This window comes from Melanotaenia boesemani, chromosome 5 (genome assembly GCF_017639745.1).
Source record: "Melanotaenia boesemani isolate fMelBoe1 chromosome 5, fMelBoe1.pri, whole genome shotgun sequence".
Taxonomy (NCBI): domain Eukaryota; kingdom Metazoa; phylum Chordata; class Actinopteri; order Atheriniformes; family Melanotaeniidae; genus Melanotaenia; species Melanotaenia boesemani.
The window spans coordinates 30,643,636-30,667,299 of NC_055686.1; the positions used below are offsets into that span (position 1 = coordinate 30,643,636).

At 42.5% G+C, this 23,664-nt stretch overlaps 1 protein-coding gene across 3 annotated transcripts in view; it reads right to left on the reverse strand.

Annotated features, from left to right (window-relative positions):
* Positions 1–23,455, reverse strand: part of LOC121639862 (zinc finger protein 260-like) — a 45,154-nt gene extending 21,699 nt beyond the window's left edge. Inside the window, exons 1-2 of one of the 3 annotated variants that reach the window (XM_041985430.1) lie at positions 23,125–23,455; positions 4,146–4,303 (exon numbers count right to left, since the gene is read on the reverse strand). In XM_041985430.1, coding sequence (XP_041841364.1) covers positions 4,146–4,303; positions 23,125–23,269 — 303 coding nt within the window. In that variant the 5' untranslated portion in view covers positions 23,270–23,455. Of the gene's footprint in view, positions 1–1,737; positions 4,304–23,124 lie in introns of those variants that run through there. The other 2 variants (XM_041985428.1, XM_041985429.1) reach the window with 2 other exon arrangements.
* Between the last annotated feature and the right edge of the window lie 209 nt (positions 23,456–23,664).

A 23,664-nucleotide genomic window follows, 5' to 3' on the forward strand; every position in this document is an offset into this window, starting at 1 on the left:
TTTAACTTTGAGAAAATCAGCTGCAGAGGAATATGCTGCAGAGATTAATTACCTCTAACTCGTCCGCTCCTGAGTGTCGGCAAGCCTGTGGGCTAGGCCAGTTAGCTACGCTAGTCTTGCCAAGTGAGGGTCAGCTTTAAGAATACTTCCTGGAATTTTGCAGGTAAAGTTCTTCTTAAACACAGCGCGGATTAACTGTATTGGAATGCGCAACAGCGTTGTCCACCAAGGCCATAAAATAAAAGTAAAACGCCACTTTTGCATGCAATATTCAAACAACATTAAGCAGCAGAAAGAAGTTTAGCTTCATTCTATTGTCTATAACTTCAGAGGTCGTCGAGGTTGGAACGAAAGGACGCCCCTACTAAGCCGGAGGTAACCGTGCTTCCACAGTTTTCCTGCAGCCTTCTAAAGTGCCTAAAAACTAGGGCTGGGCGATTAATCGAATTTTAATCACAATTACGATCTGGGTTTTCAACAATAAAATTAATGAGATGGTCTGATTATTTTTGTCCTTTGCAGTTTTCCTCTTGTGTTGTTTTCAGTTGCAAATCGAGCACTGCTGGCACTGCAGCGCTCTGCTGCAGACTCCTCCCACAGCCCTGACTGCTTTAGTTTTATTCAGGTGTAAACACCTCGCCAGTTAAGGGCTGAACACGCGGGAGGCGACGTCGCTCCTTCTCAATTCATTTTCTATGGAATTTGCGCGATGAGGCGAAAATCGCTGCCATCCTCCAGCTAAGCAACAGGCAACATTGCCCTCATTCATGCCGACGTGCACATGGTGGCTTGCGTGTTCATTTATGGAAAATTATATGCAAAAGTGAATTTCCCTTTGAACCATTAAAAGGTGTTTGAGAATGCCTCACACGGGGCACCATAAAATATATGTAGTGATTTAGTGTCATTAAACAATAAAAAAGCTTAATAAAAATTATTAATTTTAATAATTACATAAAATGATGAATTATTAGTCAAAATATTTATTATACTTCAGGCACCACCACACTAGAGGGCTCAAATACTGATCTAATGGCAGTGCAGACACCATTAAAGTAAATGGTAAAAATGGTAAATGGTCCGTATTTATATAGCGCTTTACTGTACCTGGGATGATACCCAAAGCGCTTTACATCATACATTACATTCACCCATTCACACACTGATGGCGGAAGCTGCCATGCAAGGCGCTCAACCACGACCCATCAGGAGCAATTAGGGGTCTTGCCCAAGGAAACCTCGACATGAACTCAACTTGGCCGAGGATCGAACCGGCAACCCTCGGGTTACAAGAGGACCGCTCTACCTTGCTGAGCCACGCCGCCCCCAAAGTTTAAAGTACTAAATTAATTAACTGAATAAATTCATTAATTCGAGCTAGTCAAATCAATCAGTCATCAATCAGTCTCAGGACGCTAATAGCGTGAATTCTTAATTCGAAAGGACCCATAGGATGACTCAAATGAGGAGATTCACAAATTATACCAGTTTAGGATCAATATGAAATATTTTACTAGTCTAATCATGCATGAATGTCAAAGGAAATATTTACAGAGGTGAAATTGCAGACTATGGTTTTCAAACCAGACGCTTATTTCAAGGCCAATGTAATGTGTCACAATGAATAAAATGTGTGCAAGAAATGAAACAAAAGTTGATTAACCTGTGGTGTTAAACTAATGTTTAAGAAAACTGGAAAAGAATCTCTGAATCCTAAAAAGAAAAAAAAAATTCACTAAGACCAAATTGGGGCGATGCACCAACCATCCCTTGAGCAGACAAGCAGATAATTGATCCAAGCAGGACTCGTCCGGTTTTGTTTGGATCGAGCAGACTTGCGACCGTTGTGGTGACTCTCTCGGGCACATTAGGAAGTTGATCCAGGTGGTTTAAATCCCAGTGGACTCCCAAGACTACAAGAGAATTTGCCACGTTGTGGTCCGAAGGTTTGGATCAGGCGGCTCGGCTGGTGGTATGGCACAAGATGAAGAGTCTAGCTTTGGATCAGTCCAGACAGGAAACTCTGTAGAACTGGTTCTGATGCGTGTGTCAGTCTGAGTTAACTAATTATCCAAATGAAAGTTTGTGTTATCTTTTCCATCTGTGAAAGTGGCACGCTGCTCAGCGCAGCAGTCTGCCTGATCCTGTTTATGTTTATATGTTGTTCTTGTCTACCCTTGGACGGATTTGTACTGGCAAAAAATTAGTTGCAGCTGTTGCAATGACGAAGTTTCATTCATTCATTCATTCGTTCATAGAAAATACCCTCCTGAAGTTCTTCTAACCAGCACATTTCTACACTGTAAACAGAGTTTACAGATTTGCAACAAAATCCTGCAACTATGCCTCTTCTATTTTATGTGGACACGCATGTGTTGTTTTAAAGAGCAACGCCACCTAAATAATTCACCACAAACCTCACAGGGAAATGGTGTCTGTCCTGTGTGGATTCTCATGTGTTGGTTTAAGTGTATCTTTCGACTAAATCTTTGACCACATTCATCACAGCTGAATGGTTTTTCTCTTTTGTGGACTCTCATGTGTTTGTCTAAACTTGACTTTTGACTAAATCTATGTCCACATTCACCACAGATGAATGGTTTGTCTCCTGTGTGGACTCTCATGTGCTGGTTTAAGCTTGACCTTCGACTAAATCTATGTCCACATTCACCACAGCTGAATGGTCTGTCTTCTGTGTGGACTCTCATGTGTTGGATTAAGCTTGACCTTCGACTAAATCTATGTCCACATTCATCACAGCTGAATGGTTTGTCTCCAGTGTGGACTCTCAGGTGTTGGTTTAAGCTTGACTTTTGACTAAATCTATATCCACATTCATCACAGCTGAATGGTTTGTCTCCTGTGTGAACTCTCATGTGTTGGATTAAGCTTGACTTGTCACAAAATCTATGTACACATTCATCACAGCTGAATGGTTTGTCTCCTGTGTGAATTCTCATGTGTCGGTTTAAGTGTGACTTTTCACTAAATCTGTGTCCACAATCATCACAGCTGAATGGTCTGTCTCCTGTGTGAATTCTCATGTGTTGGTTTAGGTGTGACTTTTGACTAAATCTATGTCCACATTCACTACAGCTGAATGGTTTCTCTCCTGTATGGACTCTCATGTGTTTGTTTAAACTTGACTTTTCACTAAATCTACGTCCACAGTCATCACAGCTGAATGGCTTCTCTCCTGTGTGGACTCTCATGTGTTGGTTTAAGTGTGACTTTTCACTAAATCTATGTCCACATTCATCACAGCTGAATGGTCTCTCTCCAGTGTGGACTCTCATGTGTTTGTTTAAGCTTGACTTTTGACTAAATCTATGTCCACATTCATCACAGCTGAATGGTCTGTCTCCTGTGTGGATTCTCATGTGTCGGTTTAAGTGTGACTTTTCACTAAATCGATGTCCACATTCAACACAGCTGAATGGTCTCTCTCCAGTGTGGACTCTCATGTGTTTGTTTAAGCTTGACTTTTGACTAAATCTATGTCCACATTCATCACAGCTGAATGGTTTCTCTCCTGTGTGGACTCTCATGTGTATCCTAAGGTTGTTTTTACAACTTAAGATATTACCACAAACATCACACCCAAATGTTTTTTTCTCTGTGTGGACTCTTTTCTGGATATTTCCATTTTCTGTCATTTTAAAGTGTTTCTTACTGTTCAAACAGCTCAAAGACCTTTTTCCTGAATGGTGTGTTAGGTGTCTCTGGAGAGATTTCTGGTAGTGAAACTCTTTACCACATTCAGAGCAGCTGAGGGATTTTTTGGTAGCGTTACACTCCACATCACTGTTTACACCTGACCCATGTCCCCTGTTGTCATTCCAGTCTTTATCATCATCTTCCATTTTAGGTCCAAAATGTGATAAATGTTTCATCTCAGAAGAGTCTGAAGTCTTTCTGTCACTATTTGGTTGTAAATAAATGTTTGGATCTGGGTTACTGGTTAGTTCTGGTCCTCCATAGTCCTCTGCTTCAGTTTCTGATTTAATCCATTTAGCTGGGCTGTTGGTTGGAGCTTCTACCTCTGTGTTGCCTTCAGTTTGGGTTTGATGAAGATGGGCTGAATATAACCAAAGTTGAAGTTCTTTATCATCATCATCATCATCATCCTCACTCTTCAGAGGAGCCATCATCATTGGTAAACTGGTGACACTCTCCACCAGCCCATCATCAACAGCTCTCCATCCTGACTGGGCCATAGTTCCTCTTGTTCCTGCTTGTCCAGAATCCATTAAAGGAGCCCCCTCTGTAATCACCAACAGCTGCTGCACATCTGCAGGGAACACTGAAAAAAAAAGAAGATAAAAGTTAGATTTCAAGACCATGCAGCAGAAAAATCCCCACCTCTTCTCCTCAGAGCTTCTTCAAAAGGGGCATTCAGACAGAGTAGTTCTAAGAACGCAATTCTAAGAACTGTCCACCTCAAATTTAGTTCTATGAACTGCCCTTACCCAGGGGAACTGTTTCATTTTGCATTTGCACGAGTCAGGGACTGATGTGACGCCACCATCTGCGACAGTGATATGTTACTTTAGCAAAATTGGGACAAAAACAGCCCGATGATCTTTATGTGTGTACCAGTGTTGTTTTCATCAACGATGACAATGACGAATTTATTTCGTTGATGAACCTTTTTTTCATGATAACAAGACGGTGATGAGCTAAAAATGGCTCTCTGATGATGAAACCATAATGAGATGTTTGTGAGAATTCGTTAATGAGATAAAAATGTTCAAGGGCTGATTGTCGTACATTAAAAATGTACGACATTTCTGCCTATTGTAAAAGCAATCTGTCAGTCAGCAAATGCTGCTGCACCTTGGCCACGCCCACAACCAGACGTGCAGCGCACACAAACAAGCAGTTTATTCATTCATATGTTAACCTTTCCCGTTTTCCTCTTCTGACTGTGGTCAGAAGACACGGAGGAGAGCTTTCTTCTCCAGGGCCGAAGTAGCATTCACTTTGGGGTTAACTCCCTATGCTCTCTACACTTGTTAACGGGGTGAAACACAAGGAAAGGAAGGCAGCGGTTGCGCTGAGAAACGGCTTTATTACAAGACCTCGTTCATACTTTTTTTCACCACTTCTCCGCTCTCGTCACTCCCTATGTGTCCCTCCGTGTGCACGTTCACTCACGCTCACACACGCACTGAGCTGGCTGAACAACACACAGCAGTTAGACACATCCCATAACACATAGATGAATCATGACAGCAGTGTTGACAAAGGGGTTTGGTGGAAGCTGGACATATTTTAACTATAATCCATCATAATTTCATTGGCAGACCAGGTCAAGTTGAGCATATGTGTTTCCTCATCCTTTGCTCATATTTTGGGCATGTGTATGCTCAGGTGTAGTATTGCACTTCAGAAAATTCTCAGAAATAAAGCCACAGTTACCAAAGTAAGGATGTTGTTGCTCTTTGCTTTTTAGGAGTAATTGATTACAGTATTTGCTGTTGGCTGGGAAACCTTCTAAGTCTAAAACTATTCCTTTTAATTTTGCAATTATTGATGAAAATAACCAAACAAAAAGCTCACAATGTGTTGCTATATGTTGAACTTAATGATCAGCTATTTTGTTGTGTGACATTTTAGATTGATGAAGAATGGCATCAATTCATGAAAAAAGGTGAAATATAGAAATAAAAGGTTTCTAACCAACAGTAGTTAAGTATAGCATGGCAGCATTACATTCCTGTTGATCAGCTGAAGTCTCGGCTAAAGCTATCAGTCTGGTAAAGGATCTGGTTATTATGCAAAAGCATTTTGGTCAACTTGTTTTATGAATTGCAATACTTGTTATAACCAGTCAACCTTGATTCCACTTTTTTAATATGTATTATTGACCTAAATTAATTCGTTAAAAACTAATACTTTTTTTTATTTGACTAAAACTAGACTAAAACCTTTTTGAGTTTTCGTCGACTAAGACTAGACTAAAACAATCAATCTTAGACATGACTAAAACGTGACTAAACCTAATAAGCATTTTCGTCATGACGACTAAAACTAAGACTAAAACTGAAATGCCTGCCAAAAACACCACTGGTGTGTACCAGGCCTAACTTATTAAACATTGTCGTATGAGTGAACAAAGCTGATGACTGGTGGAAAAAGGTTGTTCCCAGTGGATAGAGAATTTCTGTATGTCCAGACCAAGGTTATAATAGTTTTGGATTTTTTATTAGTTTTAGTTTTTATTTCGTTTTGACTTTTTATTTTCAAATTCAGTTAGTTTTAATTAGTTTTAATGGCCCCGAGGTTATGACAGGATGAGTTTATATAGGCGTGGAGGTGAGAGTGCACTCCATGCACTGTCATCTTCACGCCTATATGCACTTTCCTCAACACCTGTGCCATCCCAAACATAAACAAACACCACCACAATAAACCTGAAGCTAGGGCTGGGCGATATCCCGAGATTTTCTAATGTATCAAGACTTTTTCCACACGCAATATAGAATAAGGGAATGTCGTTTGTATCGAGATAGCTTGTTTTGAGCTGCCGTTTTCCCATTATTTTCCTTCCCATGTCTGCCTCTCACACAACTTCACCCTTCCGGCCTCCGTGGACCAGCAAGACCCGCCCCGCACACACCACGTGAGACAGAAATGTGTGTAGCCTACTGCAGCGACAGCGTCACATCATGGCCACGGATTCAAATGGGGGAAAATTCAACAAAGAACTGGTTGGTAAAAAGAAGAATAACGGCTCACTAATATGGAAGTGGTTTGAATTCTTAGTATCTGATGAACAGCAGAAAAATGTGTTTTGCAGAGAGTGTGGGAAAAATGTCCCAACCAAAAGTTGGAGTACAAGTAACCTCTTCCACCATTTACAACAGCGCCACAAAGAACAGTACAAAGAGTGTGTTAAACTGTGTGCTGCAAGTCAAACAGTAAAGTCTCCTAAGCCATCTGTCCCGAAACAGACCACTCTGCTGAACTCGCTGACGAGTTCGGTCCCTTACGAGTGGAAAAGCAGCAGGTGGTGCAACATTACGAGGGCCGTGGCATGTCACATCGCCAAAGACATGGTCCCCGTTGCAACTGTCGAGCAATCCGGCTTCATACAGTTGCTAAAAACTGTTGACCCCAGATACCAGCTACCCAGTCGAAATTATGTCGCAAGAGAAGTTCTACCTCAAAGTATACAGAAGGGAAAGAAAGTGTGGCTGCCCAGCTCTCGAAAATACGACACTTTGCTCTGGCTACTGACATGTGGACAAGCAGGACCTGCGAGCCGTATATGACTGTTACAGTTCACTTCGTGGATAAGTGGGAAATGAAAAGTGCCTGTCTTCAGACCAGCTACTTTCCCCAGGACCACACTGGGGAGCACATAGCTGAAGCTTTGCTGGATGTCCTTTCTTTTTTTTTTTTTTTTTTTTTTTTTTTTACCCTGTCCTGTCCAGCATCCTAACATACAAAAAGGTGGTCTGTGTGCCATATTTTGCTTGACAGATTTGCTCTACCAAAGGAGACATGTTATATACATGGCTGCCCTTGATATTTTTATTATTTTTATTGTAATCTTATTTTCTTTAGTCTTATATGTCAGTGCCAAACCTGACAGGGAGATAGAGGAAGAGAGAGAGAAAAAAAAGGGAGAAAAGGACAGGATTAAAATGTGGAAATAACAGTTGTCTATGCTGCCCAGAACATATCACAAAAAAAAAAACAACAATATAAACTACCACAGTACTACATGATACCGAAAGAAAGATAGGATGTGGATGATATAAAAAATTACAATAGTCATCAAACGTACCTGCAGATAAACGTACCAACACACAAACATCAGCTACATCTAGTGAGAAGCGGATGGAGAGACGAGCACGTTTGTGAGCATGCACGTGTTAACATGCATGTGTGGCCATGCAACAAGGAGGAAATGTGTACCCGCAAGGGGGCCGCGATCACGCCGCACCCCGAAGCATCAGCGGGGGACGGGGGGAGCCCGAGGCCCCAAAGGCCAAGCAGGTCCACAGAGTACCAAGCCCGGGACAGCCAAAGCAGACAGAGCAGCGGCCCACCCGGACCAGAGCAGAGGGGCCCCCAGACCGGAACCCCCGGCGCGACGGGGCAGGGGCACCGGGCAGCCCAGGGCGATGGCGAGCAGGCCCAGAGGGCGCCGGGCGCTGCGGCGCGGGCCGCATGGAGGGCAGGTGCCCCACAGGCCCAAGGGCCACCCATTCCCCCCAGCAAAGCCCCACCCAGGAACCCGACGGGGCCCGACCGCCCCAGGCAAAACCACCGTGGGCCACGCCAACCCAACACCAAGGCTAGGCACCCCAGGGACAAGAACATGTCCACAGGCCCCCACTCCCAAAAAAAAAAAAAAAAAAAAAAACCCTCTCTACTCCAACCCTTACCCATTCATCTCCCACTGCTGCCAGGCAGCAGGACCCCCTCAGGACTCCCTCAGTGTGTTTGAGTGTGTGTTATGTGTGTAGTGCAGTACTGTTAAATGTGGTAGTGTCTAACATGTAAATAAAATCGGGGGGAGAGAGGTCACAAAGGGAGGGGATGGAGGAAGGGCCACCTCGGTGGCTCCTGTCCGCCCACCCACAGCCCATGTGCCCATCCCCCCGAGGCCCTAAATGTATATTGATGTCTAGGTTGTGATTAAAATCTAGTGGGGCGGGCAGTCGCAGGGGTCCACCGGGGGATCCCGCAATGGGGACCCCTCAGACAAACCCACCGCCTCCACCCGCCCCACAGTGCCCTATGTGTAGTGTGTATGATGTGGGGTGGCGGGGGAGGAGAGGGGCTCGGGGAGGGGCACAACTGGGAGAGAGATCCCCGTCCCAGGCAGCCAACTCCTCAGCTGGCCGCTGTAGGCGCCCCCGCCTCCCCAAGACCACCCGAGGGAAGAGGGGCAAAGGCCCGGCCCAGCCAAGAGCCCAACGCATGAGCGCCCCGGATGCCCACCCACCCCCGGCAGCCCACGCCACCACACCAGGGGACCAGAGAGCCTCAGGTTGCACACACGTATCCTGGTCGGGTCCAAGGCACAGCGCCCCCATCCCCCCGAAGGAGCCCCCGGCGGGAGAGGAGAGAGCGAGAAGGAGAGCAGACTCCACCCCCATGAGCCCTAATCCCCCCCACTGCCCACCAGGACCCCCGCCGCCCCCCTTTCCCCTACCCCTCCCTTAGACCCAACGGACACATTGTAATCCCAAGGGTACCTGCCCGGCATCGGATCAGCCCGACCCCGATGGCACGCCCAGGGCGACCAAGCCCCCCCGAGGCCCAGGAAGGGCCCACCGAGCTGGAGGGAGGCAGCCCCCAGACCCCGGGGCACCCCCCCGCCCGGCCCCCACCACAGCAACCCGGCCGCCCAGCCCCAGGCCAGCCCCCCAACCGCCCCGGACCCCCGGTCGCCCCCGGGCCCGCCCCCAGTGAGCACCAGCCCCCAGGCCCCCCAAGGCCCCGGATCCAGTCAGCCACACCGTCCCCTACCCAATGGCCCCCCCGACCATCGACCCAGAGAAACGGCCAGGGCCGATGGACCCCCAAGGCCCCCCAGCCAGCCCCACCCCCGACCCCCACAGAACGACTAGACCCCAGCACCCCTTCCCACTACGTGATGTGACTAATCAGCGGGGTCCAGGGAGACTGAGAGTTAACTGATTGGTGTTTAATGGATGCCGATACAGTCTCTAGACCAGGGGTCTCCAACTCCGGTCCTCATGAGCTACTGTCCTGCAGGTTTTAGATGTCTCCTACTACAACACACCTCTGCACAAGCCTGTTAATGGTCCAGTGATTTGAGTCTGGTGTGTTGCATCACGGTAGAATCCAAAACCTGCAGGACAGTAGCTCACGAGGACCGGAGTTGGAGATCCCTGCTCTAGACTGATGTGATCCAACAGGAGATTTCTGTACTGGACCATATGTGCTTTGTTAGTGTCTATATTAATGTCACTTAGGTCACCCAGTAAACAAAGTTCTGGACATGCAGGAATGTTACATCTAACCCATGTTGATAAATCCTCACAAACCTTATTCCAGAACTTCTGGACAGGTGCACAAAGCCATGTGTAAGTAATCATCTGCTGTGTTACCTGTGCACTGTGTGCAGATATCTGAGGGATTAAGACCCATCTTGAACATCCTTTGTCCTGTATAATGCGTTCTATGGAGGACTTTGTATTGTATGAGTTGTAAATTTGGGCTGTCTGTCATATTAAAGGCATTAAGACATATTTGTAGCCAAAATGGTTGACTAGGATTGATGGATAAATCTATCTCCCATTTTGAAGTAGGTAGGGAATTTGAGTCATCTATTTTTAACATTAATCTGTATATTTTTGAAAGTAATTTGGGGGTACAGAGGTCCATAAAATCTGCTACTATTGGAGGAAGTTCCAGGTCTGTTCGGTGAAGGGGGAATTTTGTGTGTATTACGGTTTTGAGCTGTTGATATTCTAAGAATCTGTTGCTGTTAATCTCATATTGTGATGAGAGTGTATTAAAAGATAAAATGTTTCTGTTATGGATAATATGTCCAAAGTATTTAATTCCTTTGCTAATCCATTGGTTAAAGTTTAGCATATTTTTGTTTAGTAGAATATCAGGATTGTTCCAGATGGGTGTGAGTTTACATGGTATTATTGAGGAGTTGGTTTTTTTGAGAAATTCCCACCAGGCTGTCAGAGAAGTGCTGATGTTGACACTTTTAAAGCACTTTTGCTTTTTTATACTTAAGCTGAAAAAAGGAAGATCAGAAATTTCCAAATTGTCACAAAATGTTTGTTCTATGTCTATCCACAGGTCATCTAGTGGACTAGGTTTGAGCCATTTTAGGACATATTGCAATCTATTAGCTAGGAAGTAATGTTGAAAGTTAGGCAGGTCTAATCCTCCTCTATCTTTCGGCTTCTGTAAAGTTTTTAAACTGATCCGGGGTGGTTTATTTTTCCAGAGAAATCGGGAGATGTGTGATTCTAGCGATTTAAACCAGGTAGAGGGGGGTTTCATAGGAATCATAGAAAACAAATAGTTGATTTTGGGTAGGACCATCATTTTTATGGTGGCAACTCTCCCCATGAGTGAAATGGGTAAAGATTTCCAGCGAGCAAGATCATCTTCTATAGTCTTAAGAAGGTGAGTGTGATTAAGTTTAGTTAGTTCTGAGAGCCTGGAGGGAATATTTACACCCTGGATGTCCTTTCAAGCTGGAAGCTCGACCCAACTGGACTGGTCGCCATAACAACCGACAACGGGGCCAACATTGCCAAAGCTGTGCAGCTGAATACATGGCGGAGGATACAGTGTTTTGGTCACAGACTTCATCTAGCCATCGGTGAGTAATATACAGCACTGAATTATTTTGAAATACAAAAAATAAAAAAATATTTGTAACGTACATCACCCTGTTTACAACAAGAAAAATTCGCAAGGCTCATAGTCTCCTACCAACCACAATGTAATCTATAATGCATAGGCTTTTATAACTAAAGCTTATAAATTTGAAACTTATTAAATAAAATTTAACCTCTATGTCCTGGCAGGACATAGAGGTTCTGGAGGCAGTTCAGAAAGCTCTGAAACCACTTCGGGATTTCACTGATGCACTCTCAGGTGAGGACTACGTGACCCTCTCATATGTCAGGCCTGTGCTACACCTGTTAAAGTGAGCTATGTAAGTCCATCAAGACCAAAATTGTGGATTACCTCAATGACAAATATGCTGACCCAACCACCAGTCATCTCTTGGACATAGCATCTTTTGTGGATCCATGATTTAGGTCCACATATATCCCAAGTGAAAAAAATGGATGCACTTAAACATGAAGTTATCCTGGAGGCAGAGTCTCTGATGGGTGATCAAGACAGATGTTTGAGGGAGCTGCCTGACCCCACTGTTCCTAAGCCTGCAGACCAAGGAGAAACATCAGTAGCAGTGCCACCCAAAGCTAAAAAGAGAAAATCCCTGGCAAGCTTCTTTAAGCAGAGCACAGTTACCAGAACCACATTCACACTGAGGGAGGCAATAGAGAATGAACTGTCTAGCTACCTGCAGTCAGTACGTGTAGAAAGTGATGTAAACCCACTCAAATGGTGGAAGGAACATAAAGTTGCTTTTCCAACTCTGAGCTGCCTGGCAAAGAAGTACCTTTGTGTACCTGCTACCAGCTCCCCTTCCGAGAGGGTCTTCAGTTGCAGTGGGAACATTGTAACCTGTCACAGGGCTTCCCTGAAACCAGACACCGTTGACAGACTTGTATTTCTTGCCCAAAATCTGTAAAAGCAAACAGTTGTTTGCCTGGTATCTCGTTATTTTGTTATTTGATATTTGCACCAAGTTTAAAGATGCACTAAGATAAAAAGGTACACTGATTCAGTAATTGAGGTATTTCACAATCTGTTTACATGTTCGCTCATTTTCCAAAAAATGTTGGAACACTACAAGCCTACAAGAGCAAGCTGACCAGTTATATATGTATGTATTGCAATATGTTTTTGCACAACTGTGTTTTTGTTATAGTTATTGAAAAGCATTTTTCATTCATTTTGTTTTAGGAGCATTTAATTTATTATACAGCTACTTTAATTACAGTTGACTGTTTTAATGGACATGTGCTGTTGATCTGTAATAAAAGTGCATCTAGCACTTAAGGCTGTAAATTGGGACTGTCTCTTTGGTTACTCCGAAAACAAAACTATATCGACATATACCGTATATTGTGATTTAGGCAAAAAATATCGAGATATGAATTTTGGTTCATATCGCCCAGTCCTACCTGAAGCAAACAATAAACAGAAATAATGGCTCCTTTGTCAGGTGCCAAATTCAAAATAATCAGAATAAGCACTGTATAATAAAAACTTAAGATACAATTTTTAAAAACTTTATCAGGAGGAGACATGAACAACCATCAACAAATCAAACACAACAGCCCATAAGACAGCAGCCTTAAGTTAAAAAAAAATGTGTGCAATGCTGCTTCTGAGATAGTGTGCTAGGTAAAAATCAACATAACCAACATACTAAAGACACACATCAACATAACATGAATTCAAGAAACAATTCAGGCCTTGGCAGCCAGGAGTCTGAAGGAGCTCAATCTGACTAATCACGAACAACCTCAACAACCCAACAAACTCTAGACCAGAGGTTTAATTCATTCAGATGAAACAATTAATAATTAACTACATAAAGAATTGCATTAAAGGTGCAGCAGCTTTAGTACAAATCACTGCACCTGATTAACAGAACAGAACCTCACATCTTATACTGGACATGATAAAGAAGTGAATATTGTAGACACTGAAAGTGAAAGTGTCTGGTAGAACACAGAGCCAGCAGCTGGTTAAGATACTGATGTATCTCAGCTGGATGCTGATGTGCTTTTCTTTTCAGAATTAAAAGTTTTGGTCTCCCAGTTTGGCCTCCCAGTAAGACCAAGAGAAACTCATCCGTGAATCCATCTCCAGTAGGCTGGATTACTGTAATGTTCTTTTAACAGGACTTCCTAAAAAGAGCATTAAATATCTGCAGCTCATCCAAACGCTGCTGCTAGAGTTTTAACCAGGACTAAGAGATCTGGAATGTGTGGAATGTACATGAAAATGTACATGAAATGTGCTATACAAATAAACTGCCTTGCCTTGCCTTGAACACATCACACCAGTTTTGAAATCTTTACACTGGCTTCCAGTCAGTCACAGAATAGATTTTAAAACCCTTCTGATGGTTTACATCCCAGAATGGTTTAGGCCCTGAATCCATCTGTTATATGTTCAGAGAATATAAACCTAGCAGAGCTCTTAGATCCAAAGACTCTGGTCAACTTGTCCAGACCAGAGTCCAGACCAGGGTCCAGACCAGAGTCCAGACCAGAGTCCAGACCAGGGTCCAGACCAGGGTCCAGATCAGAGTCCAGACCAGAGTCCAGACTAAACATGGAGAAGCAGCATTTAGCTGTTATGCTGCAAACAAGTGGAACAAACTGCCAGTGGAGATTAAACTTTCACCAAATGTAGACATTTTTAAATCCAGGTAAAAAACATTTCTTTTCTCATGTCTATGCATGAAATCTGCATCCTTTTTAACTCATCTTGCATTTAATCATTTTAATGTAATTTACAATTTTATTGTGATTATGTGCTGCTGTCTTTTACTATTTCTAAATATCTGTAATGCTTTTGTTTTATATATAGAACTTTGAATTGGCCTGTACATAAAATGTGCTAAATATATAAACTGCCTAGCCTTCTCTGCTAAACATACATAACCTGCTGTCCAACATTGTAAACAAAAAGGAATTTAAGCCTCTCAAATTCAGCTTTTTAAGATTTTGTGTGAGACTGTGTCTAGGTCTGTTTGCGTTGTGTGTGTGTGTGCGAGACTGTGTGTGTGTGTGTAACTGACAGTGTGTCTGTGACTCACGTTCCCTCCCCATGCTGCTTGGCCAGGCTGAAGCTTCTCTTTCCGGGGAGGGGGCAGAGAGGCTACCTGGTCCAGGTACTCCAGGTTAACCTTCTCGTGCAACTTTTCAAATGGATTTTCAGATTCGTGGTTTTTCATTCCACGACGTAGACACCTGGCGTAAATCTGGCAGAGCGAAGTAAATAGATTTCATATCGACCCCGAGGCATTATGTATAAAACGAAGGACATTTTAGCTTTCATTTTAGTTTGTTTTGTAAACACACAATACAATACAGTTAAAAACTCTCGTTTTTATTTTTATTTCAGTTAACAAGAATGTTTTTTAATTTTAGTTTTTATGTTAGCTTTCGTTAACTATAATAACCTTGGTCCAGACAGACATTTCAATACATCTGTTGCCGCCTGAAGCTGAGCTGGACAGAATGGACACAACTTGTTGTCTGGCTGTACAGCCTGAAAAGTTGCTGTTGCCCTATGGAAACTCACCACTAACTCAGAGTACAGGAGCATAGCACACCTAGTCAGAGTTGGTAATTGAACTGCCTGTGACTGTTGAAATGTGTTCTGCTCCTCTGTGGAAGAAATCTTGTTGCCTGAAGTCATTAGGATGCCAAATGCAGAAACACTAAAGGACAACCCTTCTCCACAGCCAGATACTCCACAACAACCACCTGCTGCAGATACTGAAGTGCAACTTTGATGCTTTACCTCCTGTCTTGCAACAAATTACAACAGACCTTTTCATAATAAGGATCATGTTTTGGAAGTCCGACAGACAGAACATACATGCATACATGAACATACACATTTAAAGAGAAAAAATGTTCCATTGAAAAATGTAATCATTTGTCTGGAGTGCATTTTTTGTTATGTGCAAAAAAAACTCTCACACCTGCTTTTAAGCTTTGTGTGCATTATGGAATTAGGCCTGTCGCGATAAGCAATAAGTAAGAAAAATACACGCTAAGAAAAAATGAGCACCATAAGTTTGCCTGCTGCAATCATTTTTTTCCTCTTACTTTACCATAGACTGTGTATGACAGTAGGTTTTACTATGGAGTATCTCGAATGGGGAATTTTTCAGCTTCACAAACAGCAATGATGCAAAGTAAAATTTTTTTCCTAGTTTTAATAAAATGGTTCTAACTGGCAGTTTTACCGGGTTTCCTGTCTGGCCCCATGTTTAATATTTATTTTTTTTATATTTTCTTGAAGGATAGTTTTGTTTACAGAACAGAGACTTTGTTATAAAGCATACTTATTGTTTTTTGGTTGTGTTTAGTTTTCATTCATTGTTAATGAGACTGACAGTCCGTTCTATTTATTGTTTTGTTTTATTTAAAATTTCTTCCAGTTCCAGTGTAAAATGTTCTGTAGAAATGAAAGTTTATTGATCTTTGAAAGGGTGCATTTGCATTATTATGGCATTATAATAGTTGAAAATGGTCTCAAAATGGTAACATTATCACTTTGCGCAATATTATCGCTTATCGCGATAATTTCTGAGAAGATTTATCGCACAGCAATATTTGTTATCGCGACAGGCCTAGATGCAAACATCAGTGGCAACGTTTAAGGAGTAATCTGTCACTGAGGGGTTATTTGTTACTGACTTATGGTTTAGATGAATTATGAGGAGATAGTCACACAAAATTAGCAGTATGTCAGGGTTAAAATGTAGAAAGGGGTGGTGAAATGTTTACAGGTGTGTACTTTTATAAGTGTCCACAAGTATTTGAATGCCGGACCTTCGTTAAACATGATAAACTTCATCCTGTGACATGATGCATTTTAAACTACTTAATAGTTTTATCAGGCCAAACCACATCTAACTGACAAAAACTGAATACATCTGACTCTACAAAACAAGTCAAAATGAGGCTCAGTAGTGTGGTGTGGTCTGTATGACCGCCCTACAACACCTGAGCATGCTCCTGATGAGGTGGCGGATGGTCTCCTGAGGGCTCTCCTCCCAGACCTGGACTAAAGCATCTGCCAGCTCCTGGACAGTCTGTGGTGCAACATGGCGTTGGTGGATAGAGGGAGACATGATGTCCCAGATGTGCTCAATTGGATTCAGGTCTGGGGAACGGACGGGCCAGTCCATAAGCATCAATGCCTTTGTTACGCAGGAACTGCTGACACACTCCAGCCACATGAGGTCTAGCATTGTCTTGCAATAGGAGGAACCCAAGACCAACTGCACCAGCATATGGTCTCACAAGGGGCAAGAGGATCTCATCTCGGTACCTAATGGTAGTCAGGCTACCTCTGGCGAGCACATGGAGGGCTTGCGGCCCCCCAATGAAATGCCACCCCACACCATTACTGACCCACTGCCAAACTGGTCATGCTGGAGGATGTTGCAGGCAGCAGACAATCTCCACCGCGTCTCCAGACTCTGTCACGTCTGTCACATGTGCTCAGTGTCAACCTGCTTTCGTCTTCATCCTCTTTATCTAGTTTTGATTAAATGTTTTCCAGTAAAAGACTGTTTGCTGACTCAGTGGAGTGTTTCTCTCTAAAACTGAATTGGATTCAAAGTATTTATATTTAAATTCAGATGGGATAATGCTAATGGGTCTGTAGTTAGACACATCTAAATGATTGCCAGCTTTAAAAACCGCTCATATTCACAGCTACTAAGACCGGAGGCACTCATATTAGCAGCTAACGCTAAGACAGTGGGCACTTATATTAGCAGATAATGCTAACGGATGATGTCACATTCCACAACAGGAAGTGATGTCACACGCACGTATGTACTTTGAAATAAACCCCACATGGTCATTTAAAGTTTCCTCTAGAACTAGTTTACACTTTGTCCTTTTATCAAACAGTAAACAGTCTGATGCTATTTATCTGATTTATATGACGACATGTCATAGCTGCTATCTGTGTCCACGGCAGTGAGCGCACACACATACTCACACAAACACACGTGCGCACGCACACACAGGTTTCCGTCAGAGAACACGTGTCGGAAAACACGTCAACCAGTTGAAAATCAGACAGAAATATGAGCTTTCTAGATTCTCTCAGGCAGGTGAAGATGGAAGCATCTTGCTGCAGTGAGGAGCAGATGGAGGATTTGTCCTGCGCCGGTGTTATGCCAATAGCGTCACAGTTGTCATGGAAACGTACACATCTGAGCAAGTCGAATCTATGTCACTGAAAGAATTTCTAAGTCATATTACAGGTTTAAAGGGAGCCAAAATTCATTGTAGGTTTTTATTAACATCAACACGTTATCTGAGATCTAAGAAGAGCAACTCCACTGAATGAAACAGTTTCATCCGGACATTTAAAAAGTTTCACTTTTTTTCTGTCCTGAAGGTTTTTTTTCCTCCATCACAGCATTTCTGACTCGATTTGGGGAAACACTGTACTGTTATGGTACTTCAGAAATGCATGTAGATGTGTCGGATCACATTATTAGAGCAATCTGAATACTCCAAGATAACCGATTTACATTTAAGTAAATGCACTCAGTGTTTTATTTTTTAAAAAGGTATATAAGAATGTCTTTAATATTCAAAGAAAATAGGTGGTGTTACACAATTAGCTGTAAATGAATCGATATCGAATAAAGTCGGATTTAATGGAAATCGAATCAAAATAGGCTGTTAAAATCAAACTGATTCAGGAAATTAGTGATGATGCCCAGCCCTACTTCTGATATCCAAGTTCAAGAATTTTATTTCTAAGAGATTGACCTGTTAGGTTTTGAAGATTTTGCCAGATTCGCTTCCTTTCTTCTGTGAAGGCATTAATGAAGACGCCATTCTTTGCATTTCTGAGTTCCTTTATATTATATTTCTTAAAGCAGTGGCTACATGTCTATCCTTTTGGGATTTTTGTCTTGAGAGCCATCTTATTGCCTTTCTCCCTTTGTTTTATTAATGACCATATTTTATCATTTAACCATTTTCTTTTACCTAACTTTTATCTTACTAATACAACTACTGATAGTCACTTTCCCATAATTACCCATCTTGATCTGGCAACTGGGGCCTGAATACTAGAAATCACTAGTTAACCTAGATGTGGATGAGTAAAATTGGATGGGCTCAATGTGCTCTACCTTTACGGTCTTTGAAAAAAAAACTTCTAGTGTGTTTTCAATTACAGCATCACTACAGTAATTTGCATCCCTTTCCCACACCCAATGAAAAAATCAAAATAAAATTTTAAGCAGACCATCCACCATACCTACAGTAGCTTTTCCATGCATGGTGAATTATACTATTTTCTTTACTATGTCAATAAAATCTGTAAAGACGTGTGCAGTCCTCTAACGTTCAAGCAGTAGTGGAAAACTTCTATTGAAAAAGAAAATTGAATGAAGAAAAAAACAAAAAAAAAAAAACAGACCTTTACTTAATGAAGACTGTTTCTATCTGACAAAGGCAGGGAGCAGCGGTTGAGGCTTTCTGTCTGCTGGTGGCCAGTGTCTGGGTATTGGGGCGGAACACCCCCTAACCAGAGAGCAGAGGAGAAATTATGGAAACAAAAAAAAATTAAATTTGAGGTCACCGGAGTGGTGTCCAACGAAGCTGGATTGAGGCTTATCTTGATAGGTGTGGCTCTTTTAAGAGAGAATTTTTTTTTCATCAATGTGGCTTATCTGAATGCCTGCTGAGTAACCATGGTAACTTATACACCAGAACTAGCCTGCTCAGGGGCAGGTTAACGCTCAAGCTTAGCTGTGTGTCAGAGGTCTGATGGGCTGAGCAGTGGCCTCCAACGTTGTCTTGGTATCTACAAGGGTATCTAGGGAGTTTCCCAAACGTTATCATGCAGCAGCCCATCTGTGGAGATATGTTTGGCTCAGCAGGACCCACCAAATATTTCATGAAGGAAAATAAGCCATGTCATTACCATGGGAACGGAAACACATCCACACACCCCATATAGAGTTTTAACTAAAACTTCAGACATCAGCATTTACCCAACAAGCATAAAATGCTACATCCAGATTAACACACTGAGACAATGATTAAATCAAAAGTTCCCTCATCAGCATTTAACCTGGACTAATGAAATGTTCTTCACTCAGTTGTGCAACTCCTTGTGTGTTGGACAGAGACAGATGTGGACAGGGACAGATGTGGACAGACTGTTACAGCCAAGCAGCCAAAGTATTAAAATATCCACCTGTCAGTTAAATACAACACAAATAATTAACTAATTATTTTATTTTATCCAGGTTATACCAGGAAACCCCAAATATGAGCTAGTGTATATAAACGGTAGCTTATCCATGTGTAGTTGTGTGTTTGGGCTGGTGTGGTTTAATAATAAAACAAACCAGTACAACATTTCCAATAAATTAAGTTTAAACAGGAGGTAGTAGCCTCCCAGCTCATTATTACAGCTACATAAAAGGCTCATGGAGAATCTCAACCAGTGGTCATGATGTTATCTTCAGATAAAAGTGTGCCCCCCCGCATCTGACATTTATTAAACGTTAACTCACTTGATGTTGCAGGTGACTGGACACCATTGCTGGTGGAGGATTTAAAAATATTAGAAATTTTGCCGGCATTTCCCGCCTCCTCTTCAAGCTCCTTCTTTTTTAATAAGTTCTCCTTCTGCTCCCCCTTTCCTCTTTTTCCCAAGTCCATTAGTAGGCTACCAGCACCACGTTCCTCTGTCTCTCTGCTGCTCCGCTTCCAAAGCTCAATAAACTGATGAACGCAAATAATTTTATTGGTAGGCGGGCGCCAGTTTCTGCAGACCAATCAGCTACACCAGTGTAGTTCACTGTGATACTTTTTTACTTTTTATTCTTTTATCTCTTTCTCCAGTTAGGCCACTTAAGAGCCCAGGCCACCGGGAAAAGTCCCTCTGCTCCTAACGGCCAGTCCGGGCCTGTTGGCCTGTATTAAATAGTCCATTTAGATGTCTACACTGAGACTGAATTACAGCCATTAAAACACATATATAGATATTTATTATTCCCATGAAGGGTATTTTATTTGAGCAGCTTGAAGCAGCTGCAGCAGAAAACATATCTGCTGTAATGTTTGCAATCAAGTGACTAAATAATATAAATCTAAATTTCTTTCATGTTGAAAATTTTACAATATTGGAATTTTACCCCAAAAAAAAAAGACATTAAAACTGTAAATAATGGTGTCCAGTGCATCTTTATGGCAGCTTTTAATCTTGTATCAAAATATGTATGGGGGGTCCTTGCCTCTCATGGGGCCACAAATTCCTGGCGGCGCCCCTGCCTGTTAAAATGTTCTGGGAGGACAGACTGAAGGTGATGCTTTGAATGTGTGTGGGGTTAAGGGAGGTCTGAGGGAGAGAATCGGTGCATTCCGACAGAGAAGTTCTAAGAACGCAGTTCTAATAACTGTCCTAGTTCTAAGAACGGCTCTTCTCCAGGGGAACTGTTTCATGTTGCATTCGCACATGAGTTGGGGGCGGTAGAGGGACCGATGTGACGCATACGTCTGCGACAGTGACGTGTGACTTTAGCGCCACATAACAACAAAACAAAACCCACTAAAAACAAAACAACACGGCAAGCTAATATGGAGAACGAAGAGATCGTAGTGTTCATGCTCTGCTTGATGGAGATGTTACTGATGGACTATAAAATCAGGCGTCTCACGTCGAGGCTGGAAGGCTCCTGAAAGTCAGAAGATGAAGAATCCAGCGGCAGGAGATCCGCCGCAGACAAAGGAGACGACGTGTAAGTTTAACTTATTAAACATGCGCTGATTGTATACGTGTCTTATGAGTAAACATTTCAGACAGTTTTCTACTGTCTGTGTTGAGCAGATTACAATAAGTAAATATTTCAGACGGCAGGTTTATTGTAACTCGTGTTCTGTTTCAGACGTTGCTGCAGCTCATTGAACTCCTCACCGTCCGGCTGGTCCGGAGCAAAGCTAATAACTAGTGGGAAAAGGTTGTTCTCAATTTTACCGATGAGCAGTGGACAGAGAATTTCTGTATGTCCAGGGAGACATTTCAATACATCTGTGGCCGCCTGAAGCTGCACTGGAGAGGATGGACACAACCACCTGCTGCAGATACTGAAGGAGATGGAGAACAGCCTGGATGCTTTACCTCCTGCCTTCCAGCTAATCACTACACACCTCTTCATAATAAGCATCATGTTCTGGAAGGTCGACAGATAGAACATACATGTATACATGATGTACACATTTAAAGAGAAAATGTTCCATAGAAAATGAATCATTTCATTTTTTTTTATTTTTTTTTGTGTATGTGTAAAATAAAGATCTCATTATCTGCTATTAAGCTTTGTGTGTTTTATGGAATCATCAGTAGAAAGGTGAAGGAGAAATCCGTCACTGAAGGGTTGGTTGTGACTGAGTTATGGTTTAGAATTATGACATAGTCACACAGATTTAGCGTAGATGAAGGTAAAAATATAAAAAGGGTGGTGAAATGTTTACAGGTGTGTAATTTGATGCCAGATCTTAAACTTCATTCTGTGACATGGAGCATATTATAAAGTTGATAAACTAATGTAATTTACACCCAGGGATAAGACTTAAAATGTAGCGACCAAAGATGGATTATTTAATATTTCATAGCTGTGATAAGTTAATAACTACTCAATATTTTTATTTGCTAATATTTTATAGATGTGGCCAAAGCACATCTAACAGACACAAACTGAAAACTTCAGACTCTTTACAAAGTCATTTATTTTTTTATAGTGAATACAGCAGAGCAAAAATAACTATTTACATGTGTGTATATGCTCTGCGTATCACACTGGCTTTTCCTGCCGCACGCAGGAGTCATTTGCTGCGGCGTTGTCCGAGTAGACATGTCGGTGGTACAAGCTGTCGAATTTACTGGTTTTTCGGTTCGTCCTGCTCCGGTTGTCATGATCCTTAATTTATTTGTAGTCTTGTGTGAATTTTCTACGTGCGCTGCTTCGCGTTATCCCGCGTTCTCTGACTGAGAGCTGATCGTCAGGAATATTTTTATATTTCGCTGCGAACCTTCAAAACCTCTCTGAAAATCCTCTGTGGCGTAGACGGTCAGAAGAGCTTCGACCTCCTCGTCGGTCCATTTATCGCTTGCTCTGTTGTTGTTTTTGTCCGTATGTGCAACCGTGTTTTTTAAATGCGGCGGGGACACAAAATGCGGAAATCTGGCAAGGGGCGTAGCTACCAGTCACCAAACACCTACCTCATGAGGGTTCCTATAGAACCCCGTTCAGACCCTGCCTCGGAGCAGGAGCTAAAATGGTTATAGGAACTGGGGGCTTTGGTACCCAGTTCCTATATGTCGGAATGCGCGAAAAAACGGCCTGGTTCCCGAAAAGGTTATAGGAACTGCAAAAGTTTCCTACAGTCGGAAAGAGCCTAAAGTTAAGGAGGAGGACTGCGAGAGGGAACGGAAGTAGCTCTTTACAGAATAACTCTTCCTCCATTATTTAAACACGTTCTGCCAGACATTACAGTATTTTCATTTATTCTGTGTTTCATTTTTCTCAGTTCAGTCTTGCAGAGAAAGCAAGACTTAAAGAAAAGTAAACATTTTCCACCGCAACTCAAAACCACATCAACACCACAGAGTACCGCAGCACCTGCAACTGAACCTCACTAAGCACCAAACATCACAACCACAAAGTTCCCGGAAATATCACCACTTACCGATTAAAGCAAACACATCACACCAACATATGTAAATTCTCACCTCCCTTCCCGACGAGGATCTTTGTCTGATCCTTCTTCGGCCCTGTCGTTTCTCCCCAGCGAGCTGGTCTCCGCAGAGGACAGAAACCAACAATCGTCAGTATCCAGATACGTCGGAGTCTCCAGCTGGAGTTTAAACTTTTCATTAAATAATGTTGCAGAAATACCTTCAAACGAAGTGAAGCGGATCCTAGAAATCTGCCGTCTCTGCCTCCGCTTTATTCTAGGGATGTTATGCTCGAGTCCGTCTGCTCAACTCCGCCTCGAGCTCATGAACCGGAAGTTGCCTCAGCGTGCCAGAAGTCACGTGTTTCTAAGCTACTCAACTGCAGGGAACATGACGGACAAGAATTCCGCCATGTCTTAATTCAATTCTGGAAGTTTGGTAGCCTCGATCATAGATATTTATGAAAAATATAATATAGCCTCGACTGCGGAAACAAGTCTTCTTTGGCGCAGACTTCTTTGGTTTCAGCCCGTTGCTGGGATACGACCGACGCATCCGCCATATTGGTCATGGCAAGAGAGCTCCGAAACTGGA